At 28.5% G+C, this 22,031-nt stretch overlaps 1 protein-coding gene across 1 annotated transcript in view; it reads left to right on the top strand.

The window, feature by feature from the left end:
• The first annotated feature begins 1,209 nt into the window (after positions 1–1,209).
• The window catches only part of LOC105848388 (voltage-dependent R-type calcium channel subunit alpha-1E), a 170,233-nt gene continuing 149,411 nt past the window's right edge, over positions 1,210–22,031 (top strand). The window contains exons 1-5 of the mRNA XM_065798166.1: positions 1,210–1,706; positions 8,819–8,924; positions 9,003–9,142; positions 10,176–10,276; positions 12,451–12,624. Coding sequence (XP_065654238.1) covers positions 1,288–1,706; positions 8,819–8,924; positions 9,003–9,142; positions 10,176–10,276; positions 12,451–12,624 — 940 coding nt within the window. The 5' untranslated portion in view covers positions 1,210–1,287. The remainder of the gene's footprint in view (positions 1,707–8,818; positions 8,925–9,002; positions 9,143–10,175; positions 10,277–12,450; positions 12,625–22,031) is intronic.

Raw genomic sequence — 22,031 nt, 5'->3', positions numbered from 1 at the left:
TAGAAGTTTTGTTAGACGTAGTGTCAACGTAGGTCTTTCACTTGTTTATGCTTATTATCATTAGTTATTTGTAATTGATTTTCGTTTCAAACACATAGTATATGTCTATGTGCCTAGATAAAATGTTTAGCAGCTGTTACTCAGTAGTTAGAGTTCTGACTCGGAACCAAGAGGTCCGAGGTTTTTTTTGTTCTGTATTTTAAAAGCTGCTAATGTTAAGCCTTAAAAACTAAAATGTCTTAAATTAAATTTTGTTCAACAGTTTGTGGAACGTCAATAATGGCGAAATGATTAAAATCAAAGTTATTCAGTTTTAGGTAGTTTTTAGACTCAAGTCTAAAAAATACCTAAAATTGATTAACTTTGTGACGTAATATATATTCAGTTGTATGAATTTTCAAACTTTGTTAAATACGTCTTGACTTGCGCTTCATTTGCTTCATACAAGAATTAATCAAACTAAGCACATGTCATTACTCTTAAGTACCCAGTCAAACAGGGCCGTCCCGAAGAAATCTTAAAGGAGGAGGAAGGGAGGGGGGGGGGGCAAACGTATCTGTTTTTTGCCGACAAAGGCCTAAAATTTTTTTGCCGATTAAGGTCTTTTAAAAAAGAAAAAGTTCTCATTTGCCGACTCCAGTGTCCAAATTCGCCAACTAATTTTTGAATTTTGTTTTCGTTAGAGAGAGAGGGGGGGGACATCCCAGACGCCCCTCGGCGCGGCCCTGCAGTCAAATTAAACTCCTTTTAAACATCTGAAAAGCTTTTACTGCCTTCATTAAAATAAATAATAGCAGTACAAGTTCCCATTTCAACTGTTTCTCTACTGACAAAAGTGTTCTTTGGTAATCCGGACCATGTGATCACATTCAAAAACTTTTTTTTCTTTCATTGGGATTAATAATGGACATGAAAGAACCTAAAAAATATTTTGTAAAACAGAAAAATGAATGAATATGAAGCAATGCTGTAACTTTTTTCAAAATCTTCTAGTTAGCTCAACTCATTTTTATATTCCAAATTTTATTGTGAAAGTATTAATATTTAAGCTTATTTAAATTTAATAATATTTATATTTAATAGTTTTAATATTTTAAAGATTTTTTTATAATTTAATTAATGTTTTGAAAATAAGAAAGAAAGTAAAAGGCAGATGGTTCGAATAAAACTATTACTTTGTGTTTTATTAAAAACTTTACAATAGTATCAAAAAAGTGTACAAGTTATAAATTACGTTTTTAATTATTTGTTTTTTTAAATTGTTTTAAAGAAATAAAATTTTATGAGATGAAATCTTATGAAATGGTTCAACGTAAGTACAACGTCGAAGCTAAAACAAATAATATATTGCAAGAAAGTTTGGAATATTACAAAAAAATCAAAAGTAATGGATATTTTGAAGAGCCAATGAAACTAATCCCGCCAGAAGACATAGAAGAAAACTATTTTAAAAAATTACCTAGTTGCAAGAAAACTAAATTTGCTAATTATGCTTCAAAAGTAAATATCAAAGATTTTGTTACATCATCAGCTAAGAATCATTTGGAGAATTCTTCTAACTCAAATATAATCTTCAATTCAAATAAAAGTTCTCAAAAAATTACGTCAAAAACTAATATCATATATAAGGGAGATTTCTCATCGTTGTTTGTATTTCAGCCCGATAACAAGATTCGAAAAATAGCAACTTTAATCACAGAATCAAAATATCTTTTCATTTTTATTAAATTCAGATATAAAGAATTTATTTTACAAAAAATGGATATTTTACAAAAAATGCAACGTGTGTATGCGTATATATATATACATACATATATATATATATATATATATATATATATATATATATATATATATATATATATATATATATATATATATATATATATATATATATATGTATATATATATATATATATATATATATATATATATACAGTATCGGACAAAACATGGTGGACAAACTCAAATTTAGAACAAAAGTTGATCATAAACTAAAAAAAACTAGTAAAACAATTGAACATATTATTTTTTATATAGTTTATTATGTTGTTAGCAAAATTAAAAACTTTTGAATCATACTAAAAATCACTAAAAAAGTTTTATAACACATTTTCCCTGACAAACTACATTTTTCTTTGGACAAAACAAGGTGGACATTCAAAAAATCGACTGAAAATTCAAATAATTTTAAAACTTAACTTATTATTTTTTGAAAAACTTCAAAAAATTAACTTAATATTTAGTTAGACCTCCTCGACTTTTAAGTACTGCTTTCATTCTTTGAGGCATAGACTCAATTAATGAGTCAACAATTCTCATATCAATCTCTCGCCAGGCCTTCTCGACTTGTTCAAATAATTCCTTACTGGTCTTCACATTTGTACGCTCAATCTTTTTGCCAATTATTTCCTAGATATTTTTTATGAGATTCAGTCTGGGCTTTGTGCAGGTCACTTCATTATGGTGATATTCTTGTCCTTGAACCATTGTTTTACAATGTTAAAAAAAATCCATTTTAGAGGCATCTCCTATTCAGCATGTGAAAACATCATCTTCCATTATATCTTTATAGACAAAACGGTCCACAATACCATTAATTTTGTGAATAGAACTAGTTCCTAGTGATGAGAAACATCCACAAACCATAGCAGACGTTCCATGCTTAACACTCTTCTTGGTATATTTAGTATTGAATCTGGTGTTCTTTGGTCTCCTGACTCGCTTCTGACCGTCGCTTCCAAAAAGGTTATATTTTGATTCATCACTAAAAAGTTTGTTTTTCCACTGGTCTGCAGTCCAATTTTGGTGTGCTTTGGCAAACGCAAGTCTTAGCTTTCTATTTTTAAAAGAAGTTAGTGGTTTCTTGTCAGGCATTCGAGAAAACAACTTTGCTTCGTTAACTCTTTGTCGCACAATGCGATTAGAGATTTGTAGTTCAAGTTTTTCGGTTAATTTTGTGGATGCCAAAAACGGATCTTTTTAAAGCTTTTTAACAATTATTCGATCTAGTCTTTGTGATGTTTTTCTTAGAGGTCCGCCCCGATGGTTTGTTTTATAGCTTCGTCCGCCCCGATGGTTTGTTTTATAGCAAGATCCAAATGATTTGACAGTTTTGTTTACAGTCAATTAAGGTATATTATATTTTCTACAAATTTCAGCTTGACGTTTTCCGCTTTTCAAATCTTTAATAATATTTTCAGGTAAAATACTTCCTAATTTGTCGTAAGCCATTTTAAGTTGCAATATACGCCATATATCACGAGTTAAATCTATTTTTAGTTAAATTGAAAAAATAATTGGTCAGATGTTCCAAAATCTATTTTATTATTTTAGAGTAATGTTATGATAAAAGTGAAAACAAAAGAATATGGTAAATTGAATAAAGACAATGAAATCTTATAAATAAAGCGTCGTTTTGATTTGTCCACCTTGTTTTGTCCAAGGAAAAATGTAGTTTGTTGAGAAAAATGTGTTATAAATTTTTTTTTTTGATTCTTAGTAGGACTCAAACATTTTAAATTTTGTTGAGAACATAATAAACTATTTAAAAAATAATATTTTTAATTGTTTTACTAGTTTTTTTTAGTTATTGATCAACTTTTGTTCTAAATTTAAGTTTGTCCACCATGTTTTGTCCGATACTGTATATATATATATATATATATAAATATATATACATATATATATATATATAAATATATATATACATATATATATATATATATACATATATATATATATAAATATATATATATATATACATATATATATATATACATATATATATATATATACATATATATATATACATATATATATACATATATATATATATACATATATATATATACATATATATACATATATATATATATACATATATATATATATATATATATATATATATATATATATATATATATATATATATATATATATATATATATATATTTATATATATATGTATATATATATATACTCTTTAGATCAATAATTGCTGAGTTACCAAGTTGCGTTTTTTGTGAACTGTCGTCCATTTTATTGTCGTTTTGAGTTATTCACATTTATTTTATACAGTCTAGAGAGCGTGATTTTAAACCAATATTTTTTTAATCTTTGATCAAGTAAGTGTTGACTTTATTTATATTTGCTTAAACAAATCAATTTTTTATTGCTTTTTTTGTTTGTTCATATGTGTTATACCGAATTCAATTGTTGAAAATAAGCATTGGCCACAATTTAAATTAAAAAAAACAAAAAACATTTTACATAAACTATGATATTACGGCCAAAAACCGACCGCAATCGGCTAATAACCATTTTAACTTGCATCTATTACCAGGAAAAGCTTTATTGATATTGATCTCGCAGTCATTTTAGTATTGCTGTAATTGAGGAAGCAAAAAAATTGAACATCCATATGCGCATAGCAGTTATAAACTTCATACTCTGAACAAAAAAATTTTCAAACCATTGAAAACTTACTTGAAAGCTGCCATTGATAATATCCAAAGAAACTTTTCTGTTAAAACTGCACAATCCTGGACAGTATTTACTAAAGCTGCAGTAGCACTAAACGAGTAAATGTCAGATGTTTAGAAAAAAAAAGGAGAAGATTCCGATTTTCTTTTTTTTCAAATATCTTCACTTCCAACATGGCTGCAAGCAACCACTGTTAGAGTTGGAAGTTTCAGTAAGAGAAAAGTTGAAGTTTATAAAGCAAGATAACAATTAACAGAAAACTTAAAAAACTGCAAATTACATGAATTAGGAAAACAATATGAACAACTTTGAACAACTAACTTTCGAGGAAAAAAACTAGACGAATAAGAATTTTATAGCACTTAGGAACAGTTGCACTAAAAGGATGAGACTGTAAAAGTTGAATGACAAGTAACACGAGAATGAACTTTAGTAAATGGCACAAACGATGCTAGCTATTTAGAGCAGCGTCCATTAAAGTATATATAGAAAAGAGAAGCAACATTATAACGATGTGACGATGGTTGAAGATTGGCTCCAAGAACAGGTCCAACTATGTTTATCATGCGTTTTTGCATCTTTTGCAACAGTATTCCATACAAAGATGGATTTGAGATTTACAGAGATAAATCTCAAATCCGAATCTGGAGTAAGCAACCTTAGCAGATGCTAATTTTGCAATGGATTTGATATACTAGTCACCAAGAGCCCCATGCTGTAACAGATGTGAGATCCTTTTCAAATGCCCCCTCCAAGTGATCAGAGAGTGTTAACTTCTTGTCAAGACAAGAATAAGTGGTAATATTATCAGCGAACAATCCCACCTTCGATGTGAGAATTTTTTGAAGATTGTTAATGAAAATTAAAAAAGTATAGGGCCAAGGATGGAACTTTGAGGAACACCTGAAGTTTCAGGAAATGAAGAAGAGTGCTGTCCATCAAGAAAAAACTTTTGTACTACAATTGGAAAGATTTAATAATCTTAAAAATATCACCTGATATAACTTAAGAAGAGAGCTTATGAAGAAGATCAGCATGCCAAATCTTATCAAAGGCTTTAGAAATGTCGAGAACGATAACCTTAACTTCTCCACATCTATCTCATGTGCAAAAAACCTATCAGTTAATACCGTTAACAAACCAGAAGTAGAACAAAAAGATCGAAATCTATATTAATCATCATAAAGTAAGTTATTAGATTAGAGAGATTAAGCATTTGTTTACTAAAGACTTAAAAATCTTGCTTATGATAGGAAGAAAACTAATGGACGGTAGCTAGACGAGTCAGATTGCTCTCCAGAATTTTTGAATATAGGGATAACAGATACCGCTTTCCAGCAGGATGGAAAACAACACTCTAATAAGTACTTGTTAAATAGTTTTGAAAGTATAGAAGACAGCTTCAAAGAACATTTTTGCAAGACTATAGAAGGTATGTTGTACGGACCACAAGCTGTAGAAAAGTCTAATCAGGAAATCACTTTAGATACAGAGTGATACGAATGTCAAGCAATGGATCAACCTGTTTGTTGGTTAAATCAGGTAGGATGTGACTAGAGGAATCAAGAGATGAGGTTGATGAAAATTTTATAGCAAACAATTCAGCTTTGTTTTTAAGTGAGGTAACAAAATCTGAATCATGGAAGAGAGATGGAATAAAAAATTTATCCTTATTCTTGACGCTGTTAAAGATTCTCCAGAAGTCTCTGAAGCCAAATTTTTGAAATGAAATACAAGATTTCGTGACCTGAGAATAGTGGGCTTTGGTGTTAGACAAAACCTTTTTACAATAGTTTTTAGAAACAGTAAACACATGCCTGTTTATTGGAGAATTGTTTTGGTGATAGATATGGAAGTAATGGTTATGATTAGAAATTGCAGCAGCACAATGAGAGAAAAACCATGAAGACGAGTGAGACATGACTTGAAATCTTCAATAGGGAATAAAAGATTTCAAGCCAGCCATTCAAAAAGATACATAAGAAGCATAATTATCAGCAGGAAGACGAAAAATTTCTACCTAAGGGCCATCACGAAGAAAATCACAAAAAGATACGAATCTATCTTTTTAATATTATTCAGCAAGTAGCTTTTTCTACAAGTAAGATTTTAAACTGCACAAACAAAAATACCAATTTTTACAAGTCTAGTATTTTGGAACATGAATCTTCAAAGCATCTCCTAAGTATTTGTACAACAGAAAAGTAATTACTATGTAAGTAATAAAAATGGCTAAAACGCAAGGACAAAGTTGCACAAATTCGCTCACGAAACATAAATCTCAAAAACTCTTAAAGCATCAAAAAAAAAGTAAAAGTGACGAAAAAGAAGTAAGAGTGGCATTTTATAGTTATAACCGAAATAGGTTATAATTATTTTATTTAAAAGTTATATAAATAATATGATTTAAGCAGTAGGCCAACGTTTTATATGATTTTTTTAATGATTTTATATAGCTGTTTATCGGGTCGACTTTGGTATCGTGTACTTAACGTTGTTGGCAATACGTTGCCTTTCTTAATACTGACTTGCACGTGTTCCTTTGGCAGAATAAGTTAACTCACTGATGTCATAAATTTTTTGGGTCATAAATTTTGAACACTGAAAGAAACTTAAAATCTGTTGATGATTTAAATTTAGTTTATAATAATAAAGTTGAATATTTCAACCCACTGCCTTCACATTTGGGCAGGGAGGATCAAACTATTTTAGGGTAGTTTTGTTCTCAGGTTTCCATCACAACTATTTTTGTAAAACATTCTAATTTGTTAAATACGTAAACATACTTAAGTTCTGAAACTGCACAATGCCTGAAGGTTTCATATCTGAAACATCAAAAGTATATTGTGGGCGCCTATGTACACACCCAAACAGGTTGGAAATAAATATTGTAGACGCGAGTTTAATTATTCCATTCACTCAAGACTCAAAATATTTCTTTTCCCAAATAGATATATACAAAATAAGTTAAACTTACTTGTGTAATTTATTTAAATAAATGACGTTAATGGTAAAAAATCTATAAAACTTAAACTTTGTTTAATAAATCTCATCCAAAATATAACTTTTATTTTAACTAAAGTTAGTCTCTAGAAAATCTCTAGATATAGAGGACTTTTTAGAAATTGACGATTGCGCCCCGCCACTTCGAAACCCGTGTCGTCGGTCCTGTATCTTTGATTAGATATGCTTGTTTCGTCACGAAAAACACTATTACTGTCCCCCCACCCCAAATCAATTCTGTATATTTTTCTCGGAATTGTTACGTGTGATTCGCAAATACAATTTTCACATATCGCCATGTGAAACTGAACTAGCTCAAGTAAAATTTCAAATTTTTTTTTTTTTTTTAATTTTTTTAATTTTTTAAATTATGGTTAGCAATACCATGCTATTTAAAATCAATAAATATTACTTAAATATATTATAAATATTGTTTATTTGTTTATGTCAATTTCTTTCACATATTTCACTGCTTCTAATCCAAAATTTTTTTTTCGTTTCTGCAAAGGAATTGAAATGTAATTTTAATTCCAATGCAGAATGCAAAATTTTGAACAGCATTATGGTTGTGTTGAGGAATATGGCGGTCCATAGATATTCAAGTGTAATTACTATGTATATCCTCATTTTAACTGACATATTTTGTTGTACAACCATATTTTCTATATTGATATTCATGAAAAAAGTCTTTTCGACCAATACAAAACCTCAAAAACGATGACTAATACAAAACCTTAAACAATTTTAAAAATAGAATTTTATTAATCATTCAATTTCAACAGAGGAGTTTAATCATAGACCATAAAGGATTGATTTCTTCTATAATGTGTCAAAAACCAAGCTAGTCGATCAGCTCTAATAGTTTAACTGTCTACTGGTTAAGCGTTCTTTTTAGGATACTATATACAAAGCCATGCCAATTGGTTTTACTAATGATTAAGGCTATTAGGTCAAAAAACTTTTATATGCTTAGTTTTTTTTTCTGCCAACAAAATGAAATCCAAGAGTATCCATTTAACAGTATTATTCAAAGACTTTGCTTTTGCTGCATCAAAATGTCAAATGGATACTGCTTTGGATATCTTTTAATTGTGTTTAAAATTTTTTTATAATTGCTAGGTTGTTTATTATTTGTTTAGTTTTTGTCATTGACAATGATAAAACAGTCTTTCTTTTTATTCCATGTAACCTCAAATTGAATGTAAATTAATGTTGATTCCAATTTATTTTGATTTAAATATAAACATAATCAATATTTGCTGCATATGTTGTTAAAAATCACATACAACTTAATATGTGGAAAAATAATGTTTCCTTATCTATTTTAAACATGTTTCCATTATTTTGTTACTTTTGCCATTATATTTGCATGTATTCTTGTGGCAATTGATGCACCACTTCCAAATCAAGATAGATCCAAGATAAACAATAATGTTGTGAGTATGAAAAAAATTTCTGCTTTAGAGTGAATGTTAAAATTATTTTATTGACAATCTTTTTATGTATACTTGTAGGATAAGTTTCAATGGTACATTCTCGGAATATTCATTTGGGAAACATTACTCAAGATAATTTCTAAAGGCTTTGTTTTACATCCTAGTTCTTATATGAGAAGCTTTATGAACATTGCTGATTTTTTTATCTTAATTATAAGGTAACTTCATTATTCTTATTTAAATTTAATTAAAAAATATTTTTAAAGTTTTATTACTGATTACGATCACGATTGTAAACTTGCACATGATATGAAAGTAAAAGACAATGGTAAAAGCATTATCAAAATAAAAGAAGAATATTCAATCTTTTTTGTTTATTTATAATGTTTATTTATTATTTAAATTTTAAATTTTACTCATAAGATTTATAAAGAACTTTTGTCATTAAAGTTTAAAGTAGAGTTCCTCCATTATTTGTATGCAACTAAATTAAAAAACAATAAATTATATATATAATAGTATAAAAAAAAATGAAAACTTTGAAAACACTTTAGTTGCTCATAATAACATGTGATATGTTAAATGCATTGTTTATTAAAACCATTGTTGAGTTTTAAATGTTTATTTATTCCATCTTATTAAAAATTATCAACTTTGACAATTTGTTTATTGATTATTGATTAATGCCAATTAATTACAAAATAGTTGTTATACGTTTTTTATTTATAGCATTAATTATCATTAATTGTTCATTATCTTATTATTATTAAACAATATTCAGAAATGTTAAGCAACATCTTGTTAAACAAAGGCATTACTTAATAAATATTAAATCCTGGTAAATAAAACCATATAATAAGTTACATATGTACAAAGCAATTTATTTAATAAATTACACATATACAAAGCAATATATTTATCCACAGTATACAATTGTGTATATTGTGGATAAATGAATTGCTTTTTTATAATAAAGTATAAAGTTTTGAACAAAATTAAATAATATAATTTATTATAAAACATGAAGTATCATGGTGAACTGTACTTTAGTTTTTAATATACTCATTAAATATGTTGTTCATATGCTGTTCAATGCTAGATAAAAATCAATACAATAAGAAATGTTTCTGTATCTATTTTAAACATGTTTTCATTATTTTTTTGATTTTGCCATCATATTTACATGTATTATTTTATAGTAATACATGAAAAAATTACTTAATTCAATTATATTTTATTTTCAATTACCAGCATTTTAGCAGCATCAAATGTAATATCAAACCAATGTCAAGTAAAAGGTTTGCGCATCATTCGATTTCTTCGCCCTGTCAAAGCTATTAAGGGATTTCAAAGTAAGTGTTGCTATAATGTTAGGAAAGGTATCTTAATCAATAAGTTGTATTTTTGTACTTTATAATCACAGATTAAATGAAAATAGATAATTATTTAATGTCATCTTCTAATTATTTCTTTTAATTTGTATTTTTTTAGGAATATAATGTTATTTGACATTATTGTTTTATGTTACTTTTTTTGTTTTAGTACTTGACATATAAAAAATAATTTTGTTTTTTAGTTGCTAGTTACATTTTAAATCAATATTTAAACAGGATATTTTTGTACTGTAAAGAAGAATTAAAACAAATAAATTAATTTAGTGTTTTTTTCCAAGTTGATTTGTTGTTAGTTTACAAAGTCCTAAGAAGTCACATCATGGTTACTTTGTTTTCTATTACGGTTTCTTTTTAATGGCAAGGGTTGTAAGAGGTTAATTTATTCTTTTGTTTTTAAGTCAGCTGCTCCTGATCCTAAGTTTTAACTTCCAAGACTCTTTTCTTTTAGATATTCAATGGTGTTTCGAAAAAAATATAAGCAAGTTTGTAAGACAGTTTCCCTTCAATCTTTGCATTAATTTTTTCATCTAAATTAAGAACTGTGCTTCTCAATCAAAGTCAATGTGCTTTCTCCTTGATCTGTAATGCTACTTTTCTCAGCTTTTTCTGAATGCATTTGATAGTTAATCTACTTTGAGATATTTTTTCATTTGAGACTTTTCCCATGATGGTTCCAAGAAATTGAGTTGTAAATTAAGAAGAGTTGTTTAATTACTTGTAAGTTTAACACAATCTTTTTTAGAAAAAGGATCTACTATATATCACCATCTTGATACCATTTTTCATAAAAATGCACGCTTTATTGCAAGCATTCTGTCTTGCCATAACTTTTAGTTGAATTTTGTTATCAATGTTGTTGCTTCATCCGCATTATTATGAGGCAAAATTAAATTGTTCCTGACTGGCTGCAGGAGGCAATCATAAATGTGCAAAATATTTGATACAATTTTGATAGAAAACTCTTTTTTAAAAATTTCACAATGGATTGGCCCAAAATTCATTTTTTTGTACTTTTCTATAATTAATCTGACTGTGCTGTTTTTTTTTTTTATCAATCCAATAATCCTCTGGCAATAATTTGTCACTCACTTTAGTTTTTATTTGAACTGTAAATAAAGCAGTTTTACCAGAACATTGGAAAGATAAAAGGTACTAAATAACATCATGACTGGTTCTAGAACATTCTGGAAAACTCCAGAATATTCTAGAAATTTTTTAGAATACTCTGGAAAATAACAGTTCTTTAGAATGTCTGTACACACATTGACCATAAGTTTTAGTAAAGTCAGGTGGCTTTATTAAGTTTTTATCAATTATCATTTTTATCATCAAATTATATTTGATGGTAAAAAATGAAATTTTAAAGCAAAAAGTTGACATAAAATAAAAAATCAAATAGTGTGGATTGCAGAATAGGTTTTAATGTGAAGTAAATATGAAGTGAAATGAAATATATGTAAGATATAAAAAAAGATAATTAAAAATTTAATCAAATATTTTTAAGTTCAATCTAATAATTTAAAATTAATTTATGTGGTAGTGGTGTAGTAGTAGAGCACTCGCTTCATAAGCAAGAGGTTCCTATATTGAGTCCCACCACATCCCTGGTAGTACCGCGCTCAACTTGTTTCTCCGCGCAGCAGCCTTGTTCATCAAGGTTTGTATTTCGGAGTTATAGAGTTGAGAGAGGGTTATAACCACATGTAGCCTCTTCACCTGTAGTGGCCTTCTTGGCCATTGGGGAGGTGAATTATAAAAACAGAAAGTAAAAAAAAAAAATTACTTTAAAATATAAGTTTCATAAAAAATTTAATTTGTATGTTAATAATTAATTATTATATTAATAATTATTTTAAAACTAACATTGTTTATAATATTTTATATAATATTTGTAATAATATTTTTCAACTTCACAGTTTTATTTATGATATTTTATATATAATATAGGTACAAATAAATAAATACAGTTATATTATAATTATAATTTATAAGCAATACTTATAATATAGTTGTTTTATAAAATTAATTTTAGTATAATTTAATTTTATTTAGAACAAATTTTTGAATTAATTTTAATTTAATATTAAAAAACTACTCATTTTTATAGGAAAACACATTTTTTTTAATTTTAGGCTTGCGAGTTGTTATTAAATCTATTGGTAAAGCCATATTTCCACTCTTGCAAGTGTTGTGTCTTGTTGCATTTGTGATTAGCATATATGCCATTATTGGATTGGAGTTTATGGCTACTAGATTTCATTATTATTGCAAGAATAATTCCTCAACATATTTAACTGAAAAGTACTGTAAGAGTTTATAATTGTTAGCTTACATATTATTCATTTACACACACACACACACACACACACACACACACACACACACACACACACACACACACACACACACACACACACACACACACACACACACACACACACACACACACACACACACACACACACACAAAACTAAAAATCACCCTGCTCAAATGTGTCAAATACATGATTAGCCAACTATAATCCTTAAATAATTGACTATAACTTAAAAATTGTCTTCTTTGAGGGAGGGGAGAAGGGTATTATACCCCCTCCTCCCATAGAATCAGCCCTGCCCTTCCCCTCCCCTCCCCCCAACCCCACCTACACACATACACACACACATATATATGTATAACTAATGAAAATATCTAAATTAATCTAAGTTAACAAAGAAGAGCTGTTTCATGCACTTCTTACACAGGTAAGATGCAAACTTTTTATAATAAATATATATTTTTATACCAAACTTGTTAAAATTGATCTAATTGCTTACTGTGAAAGAGCATTTCAGTGTTTTGTTACTCTATTTATAAAGTGTTTTCCAGATTCAATGCATCCTTACACTAGTTAAGGTAGAAAATTGTGTTTTGCTGTTGAATCTGGTAGATTCTGTGGGAAGTAAAAAGTGACTTTATCAATGTGGTGGATGAATCTAAACTGTTGAAATAGGTTTCTCTTTAAGATTTTATTTTTCTATTCTTTAAACTTTTATTCTGCAATCCTTGAGTTATGAAAATCTTAGCTTTTGCTTTTTCTTTTCTTGTATGGTAAATGTTTTATCTCTGAATATGCCTTAGTCAGACATCTTTCCTTCTTTTCTATCATCACGATCTCTTTTTTTTAAGCGAGGAGACTAAACATGGGCTGCAAACTTAAGGCATGGACGAATTTATGCAAGATAAAATGTTTCTATATAACTTGTCTGCTGCTACAAAAAGCTTTTTTTGAGGCAGCCAATCATTTTATCTGTAATTGAAATGGCTATTTTGATCTAAGTTTTGATATTTTAGTCATTAGAAAAGGTCTTTTTTTAGCCATTGATTCTTCAAGTGTACAATGATTTCTATCCAACTGTGTGATTATTTACCCATGTGTTAACTTGTTGTTAATATGTTTAACATGCATAATTCTGTATTTATTGATGTTAAAATACATCTGTACTTGTGCAACTTAGTGCACAGTTTTTTTTATATCAGCTTAAAAAAAGATAGCAACCAGCAGTAATTTGATAATTTTAAGTAATTCCTCTGATAATGTCACATATTTCCAGAAGATTTATTCACACCTTTGCTTAGGAACAAAATCATGTTGAACTTTTGATATTATATTTTGTGCAAAACTCTCCATAACTTTATAGACTATGAATTATTGACGTTGATCTATAATTTAATGGTTAAAGTTTGCTCTCTTTTTTAAGTACTTGGTGTCACAATAAATTTTTTATGCAAATCTGGAACATCATCTAAAGATATAAATTTTTTATAGATTATTGTGATTGACCAAAGTTGCATAGTTTTCAATAGACAATAAATTACCAGATTATAAAACAAATGTATTTTAACATATAACTTTATTTTATATTTATACTTTCTTATTCATTTTGTCCCATAACTTTATTTATTTTTTCTTCTTTATGGTCATAATTGTCATATTCAGCTGAAATATGCTTGTGTGCATTGATCAAAAAGAGTCTTGGCCTTTCATATTTAATGCAAACACTGCCTGGAAATAGTTAGTTGGTATTTTATTCTGTAACTGTTGAACTTTTTTTTGTTTTTAAGCTGCAAATTTGTATATCAATTCGCTGCAAACATGAAAGTATAGATGCCTTGATTTAGAGTTGTTTAAGCTAGTTCTCCTTTGTTTAACAAAATGGCTTCTTTGACAACTTTTTTATAAATTTTTCCATGCAAATTTATGTGCATTTTATATACCACATGAGTATAGAAACCTGAATCAATGTATTTGAACCAAAGCTTATGTTTTTCTTTTATTACAGCCTTTACTAGTAAAAATACAGTGCAACTAATCTGTTTTTTTAAGCCTATTAGGAAATCTTCTGAGACTTTTAAGAAACAATCTGGATCATCACTTAAAATTGAAATAAGTATTAATAGAGTCTCAACAAGATTTAAATGACAATAAGTTAGAAATTTAATTAGCTGTGTTGAAAATGAAATTTAATTAGTTGTGTTAAAAATGAGGGCATGAGGAACATTCATCTATCATGCATCCATGATCCAAGACATTTTTGATCCATGATTTAAATACAAGGTTGCTTGTGTAATTATTATTATAACTTATTTATTAATAATATTATAATGGTGTTTATTTTGTAAATAACTGTATATTATTACTTATATATGCATGAACATGAAAAATGAAAGCAAAAGGTTGCTGCCCCATGTCAAACCCTATATATATATATATATATATATATATATATATATATATATATATATATATATATATATATATATATATATATATATATATATATATATAAATATATATATATATATATAAATATATATATATATATATATAAATATATATATATATATAAATATATATATATATATATAATATATATATATATATATATATATATATATATATATATATATATATATATATATATATATATATATATATATAAATTTCAATATTTCAAAGTTCACTCCTAGAAAGTTTCATCCGCAATGCTTGGAAAATTGCTAAGGTAATGCCCTTACCACCGGAACCTTACACCGAAAGTCAATTAAATCCGGCATACTACCGTCCAGTTTTGCTTACATCTGTATTGTGCAAAGCCTTGGAACGAATCATCTGAGACACAATTTAAATCATTTATACAACAACCTAAGTGGTCTTATTGCAGAACAACAACACGGATTTGTTAGGAATAAATCCTGTGTCACCAATCTTTTCGAGCCCATGGATATTATTTCTTCATCTTTGGCATATAAGTAATGTGTTGATATAATCTTTCTTGACTTTGCCAAGGCTTTTGACACTGTGCTGCATCAATGTCTTATGCACAAACTAAAAACATTTGGGATCTCTGGAAAACTGTTCTGCTGGATTGGTGACTTTCTTACTAATAGAAAGCAGAGAGTTGTTCTTGGTGAGTGCAAGTTTAACTTGGCAGATGTAACTAGTGGTGTACCACAGGTACACCGCTAGTCACATCTGCCAAGGGGAGGGGAAGACTACTAAGAGTAGTCTTTTTTGAGAAAATACAAATGAAAAAATATCAACTGAAATGATGCAAGAGGGAGACTATATGGATTTGTTCCTAACATAGCTAGTTACATTTTGATCCGCACCCCGCTGAACTTGGCCAGCAAAACATTAATCCTCAACATTAATCCAACGAAATCCACTGTAAAAATCTCCAGCTTAACTAATTCCGTCTTTATATTTCTCTATTGTTCTCATTATGAATATTGAAATCTGATTAAAAATTCATTTATTTATTTATCTTCTTTAAATGGAGAAGGTTCAAGGCGGAAAATACGATTACGATCATTGGAGAGGCTTCAGGAAAAGCCACCACAGTCTTGGGTCCACTTTTGTTCATCCTTTATATAAACGATTTACCATCAGTTATTAATTACTTCCCTTGTAAGTTTTATGCATGACTTTTATGAATGACTGCAAAATTATGGCCCTAATTAAAGATTCAGATTCAGACAAGCTACAGCTTGATTTAAATGCTATTACTGAATGGTCTGTAAAATGGCACATGAAGTTGAATTACAAAAAATGCTATTACTTACAATTTAAATTCTATTACTGAATAGTCTGAAAAATGGTTCATGAAGCTGAACTACAAAAAATTCAAAGTGATGCATATGGGTATAAACAACCCCCAAAATAATTACTACATGTTTAATGATGCAACTTCAACTACCATAAACATCTTGAAATCTTAAAAGGACCATGATCTCTGAAAAGTAGCATTACGATTACATTGAATGGCAAGTGGGATACACATGCTTCGGAAGTTGCACCCAGAGCTGATAATATCTTAGGATGGATGAAAAATTCATTCATCAGCAGAGACAAAAAATTATGGAAGAAATTATACACAGTTTATATCAGACCACATTTAGAATTTACAACTCCATCATGTAATAATTATTCAAAATTAGCAGTAAAACGAATGTATTTAAAAAAGGAGCTGCAAAAGTACCTCACAGTCTAAAAAAATTCTCCTATGAAGATTGCTTGTACCTCCTTAATTTAGACACTTTAACAACTAGAAGAATGCGTTTTGATTGCATTTAACATTTTAAAATTGAAAAGAATATTGACAGAGTTAACTGGCATGTTGAACCATTGACAGCAGAACCTAAGTACGGTCATTTTAAATGCTTATGCCCAGAAATAACTAATAATTGTGAATGTCATGACTTTTCAACAGAGTAGTGAATCCTTGGAGCTATCTTCCAAATAATGTTGTTCTACAAACTTTGACAAATCTTTTTAGAAATCAATACAATAGGTTTTTAGTAAAAAAACTTAATTATTACATAAAATGTACAATGTAATTACCTGCTTACACTGCAAATAGCAGGGCTTGTATTCATGCTCTGCTCCAGGAATTATCTCCTTGCAGTAAATATATGCTATACTATACTAAGGTATAATGGTATTGCTACCCAGGATGGCCACAGCATCCTCTAAAGTCCTCTTTTTTTTAAAAATCTCCTCTAAAGTCCTCTTTTATCCTCTAAAAAGTTGAAAATGTGATCAAATCTCCTCTATAAATCCTCTTTTTTTTTTTTCAGGTACACTAACTGTTTAGAAATATTAAAAATAAACATATTTTTATTAAAAGTATTATTTTTATTAAAAAATATTATTTGTATTTTTTCGGTTTAGCAGATTTTTATTTTAGTTATTATAGTACTGACATTATTAGTTGCAGTAGTACATTTTTGAAAATGTTTTCTTATTCTTATAACATTTTAAAGAGTTTATTTCAGTGTAGAAATTGATTTGAATGTAGTTACTTTCTAATATGTCTACCATAAAGAGTTTGGTTTGTTTAGAAAAGTAGAAATAATACCAATGTATAAAAGTAAATTTCAAGACTTGTGGCTCATTGAAGAGGAGTTCAAATGCTGGTTGCAAAAAGATAAAAAAGATGAAACAAGTGCATTTTGTGAAGTTTGCTCGAAGTCCTTTAGCATTACAAACAGTGGAATAGAAAATATAAAGCAGCATGCTAAAGGGAAGAAACATGTGGAAAAATGCCCATCTAATAGCAATAAGACAAGTTTTTGTAAAAGACTATCTAAAGGAACTAATCCACCAGAACAATAAACAACTCAAAAGCAAACAAATTTGATTGATATGATGTCAAGAGATCAGATTTTAAATGCAGAGGTAATTTGGTCACTAGAAGTTTTGAAATGTAAATATTCTTACCGTTCTTCAAAATCAAAAAGTAAGCTGCTCTGCTCCATGTTTCCAGACAGTCAAATTGCTCAAAGTTTCACTTGTGGAAAAACAAAATGCAGTTACATTTTATGTCATGGCATTGCCCCTTTTGTTAAAAAAACTATGCTAAACGAATTGAGCAAAGTTCCCCATTATACTACATTGTTTGATGAATCTTATAACAAAATTTCTACAAAAAGTCAAATGGATCTCCATAGTCGCTTTTGGGATGACACAGAAAATGAAGTTAAAACATCTTATTGGAGTTCTTAGGTCATCATCTGCTGGTGATGTTTAAGTTCTTTAGATCGTAGATCTGACTTCTTAGGTAAAGCATCTGCTGGTGATGTTTTTTCAGAATGTAATAGTTGTTTAAGTTTTTTGGATCGTAGTAAAGTTCTCCAAATTTCTTCTGACAGGTCTAATGTTAATTTAGCCTTTTTAAATCTGGTAAATGAAAGCAGAAAAGAAGATTTACTTGATCCTTTAATTAATATTGGAACATGTAGTCTCCACACCCTTCATCATTCTTTCCAAACTGGGGAAAATGCTAGCGGCTGGAACATTAAGAAACTACTTTTTCCTCTGTATAAAATATTTGATGAGTCTCCTTGCCGAGCTGACTATGAATGTCTAACAGCTGCTACTTTTTCAGATTACCCTCTTAAATTCTATGCACACAGATGGATTGAAAGTAGTAATGTTTCCAAACATGCCCAAATGGTTTGGCCTAAGATAATTGAAGTTGTAAAGTTTTGAAAATACTTACCAAAATTAAAGCAACCTGGAAATGGAAAGCCTGGACAAAATACCAGTTTTGATTGTCTTGCTAAAGCTGTGGAAGATATCTCCATACCACTTAAACTTAGATTTTTTGAGGAAATTGCAACATTAAATGATTTCCTAATCATTTTTCAAACTGACAATCCAATGGTGTTGTTTCTTACACTAAACAACAGTCACTAAACAACGTCCTTCATAATTTATGCAGCCGCTTTTTGAGGAAGAATGTTTTAGAAAAAGCAAACTCTGTATAAGCTGCTCAAAGTTAACTTTACTGATAAAGTTAATCAAGTGTTGTTGGAGTCTGTTGATCTTGGTTTTGCAATAAAACATGATATCAAAGTTTTGAAAAAAAATGGAAAGTTGAGCGATAGTCATTTACACAATCTTCAGTGTGGCACTTTTCAATACTTGTCTAGTTTATGTTTATGTTGTCTAGGTTATGTTCTAGTTTATGTTGTCTAGGTTTATTAATACTTGTCTAGTTTATGTGTGCATTTTACACGATCTTCAGTGTGGCACTTTTCAATTCTTGTCTAGTTTATGTGTGCATTTTACACAATCTTCAGTGTGGCACTTTTCAATACTTGTCTAGTTTATGTGTGCATTTTACACAATCTTCAGTGTGGCACTTTTCAATACTTTGTTTATGTTATGCATTTTACAGAAAAAAGTATATAAAAAAATAATCTTGTTCTTCTTGTTTGTCTCCTAAAGTTATGTTAGAACCGGCAGAGTTATCACCAGTTTTATTAAACAAAATGTTTGAAATCCTTGTTGGTTTGAAAAAACTGACTTCTGAAACCGCAATGAAAACCAAATAAGAGTATTCAAAATTTTTGTCCAATTTTGTTAAGGCTAACACAGAATTATTCAAAGAATTTGATGAATCTTAAGATTGGTTGGACTTTCTCTGGAAGCACATTTGTTCAGATCCTAACTATAAATCCCTTTGGTCTGTTGCCAAAATAGTTTTAGTTCTATCTCATGGTCAGGCAACTGTTGAGTGAGGATTTAATGAAAACAAAAGGCTTCTTGTTGAAAATCGTGACATGGAAAGTCTTATTTCTCAACAATTAGTATTGGACTATATGAAACAAAAAAAACTTTAAACCTCACGATTTTCCCATTTCAAAGAATTTGTTATCTTATGTTAAATCTTCTCATCAAAAGTATCAACAATCACTTGTTCATAAATCTAAAATCAAATTGAGCAAGGAGAAGAATAAAAAAAGAGGTTAAGATTGCTTTAGAAATTCAAGAAATGAATATTAAGGTTGTCTATTTGGAAAAAACAATTATCCAGCTTCAAAAAGTTGCGGATAACTTTGCATTTGAGGCAGAAAAAAAGAATGATATAACTTTCTTATCCAAATGTAATGCCTTGAAAAGAGCTGCAATCAACAAAGTGAGTATTCTCTGTGAATTGAAATGCAAGAAAGCAAAGCTGGTAGAACTTAAGGAATGAATTCATTAATAAAAGATATAGTTTTCATTATTTTGTGTAATAAAGTTTCATTTATTCATTTTAGTATAATGTTGGTCTGCAAAACTGGTTAATGCCAATCTAAGTCATTCAACTTAAAAAACAGCATTATAAAAATCTTTCAGAGCCACACAAGTGACGAAACATTGAGGTTAAACCCATGTAAAAAAATCTCTAAAATCCTCTATTTTTGTTCAAAACCTTATAGTTTTGCGATCAAAAATCCTCTAAATTTGATGCAAAATCTCCTCTAAAATCCTCTAATATACTCCTTTTTTATGAAAATTTTGTGTGGCCACTCTGCTACCGAATTTTTAAACCCACATTAAATACCATGTTTTGACCACCGACACCACCGTAAGTTCAAGCAATATTTTTTTGTTTACAATACCCTACTTTCAAGAAAAAAATTTTTAACTACCATTACTACCGAGGTATATTTCGGTATTTCATTCTACTACCGTCATATTAAAAAGTTTAAGAAGCATTAATTTCCATTATATTAAAGATAATTATCAAAATTTTTATTAAACATTATTCAGTAGAATCTCTCTAATTCGAATTTTATGGGGAAAAATAAAAGTTCGAATTAGTCAGATTTTCGAATAACAGAAATTTGATTTTTCTTAATCGCATTTCATGGTGAATTTGCATTTAATTGAATTATGGAGGTTTTTGAATTAAGGAGATTCGAATTAGAGATATTGTACTGTATTAAAAGGAAGTTTTTGAAAATTAATATTAATTAACTTGATGATTGTTATAAGAAAATACAAATATTTTTACAGTCTCAGTATTGTTTTTAAATTTATTATATGAAGTAATAATCAGCAAAACAAGATTCATAAAGAGTGAAAAAATTGCCTCGAGCATGTCCTTTTTGAGAATATTTCATAAAAAATGGTCATGGCAAATACATTGCTCAATGTAATTTGTGCCCAGCTCAAATAAGTACAAAACAAAGTTTTGTGCTTATTTGTGCACAACAGGGCTAAAATATCATCTTAAATGCTGTCATAAATCAACTTTTAATAAAATTAAAAATTTAAACAGAAACTACCAGTGAGAATTTTGGCGAAGGAATCTTTACAAGTGCCATAAATCATTTTATTTTAAATCGAATATTTTAAAACATGCACGAACAATAAAAAAACAAATTTATTAACTAGTGTTTTTTTTATTATCAATCTGGAAAGTTAGTCGGGCTGTTTTGTGAATAAATAATGTTTACTACGGTTTATATATATATATATTATCTATGTTTATATATATATATTATCTATGTTTCCACATTACTTCATCCAAAAAAATGTCCCGGCAGTGAGCTCCCCTGTGTCAGTGAATTTTTTGCATTTTTACCTCAATTTTTTAAGTTTTAGATAGGGTTTTACTGCCACAAAGAAAGTAATAAACTGCTGCTTTACTGAGCATTCAAAAAGTTTTTATAAACCCACAAGTGAAAATGTATATAAAATGTCAAGTCTTATTTCAAGTCTAATTTTTCTTTACTGTTAGTCAAACAGTAAAGAAAAATTAGACTTTGTTGATTTAATCCATAAATCCATAATCCATAAATAAAAATTAGACTTTGTTGATTTAATCCATATGATACCTGCGAGCAAACTGATTAAATTCTTCGCACTTTTTCCTCAAGGTGGTAGTGGTACATAAC

This window comes from Hydra vulgaris, chromosome 05, assembly GCF_038396675.1.
Source record: "Hydra vulgaris chromosome 05, alternate assembly HydraT2T_AEP".
Lineage (NCBI taxonomy): Eukaryota > Metazoa > Cnidaria > Hydrozoa > Anthoathecata > Hydridae > Hydra > Hydra vulgaris.
This window is presented reverse-complemented; position numbering and strand designations above follow the sequence as displayed.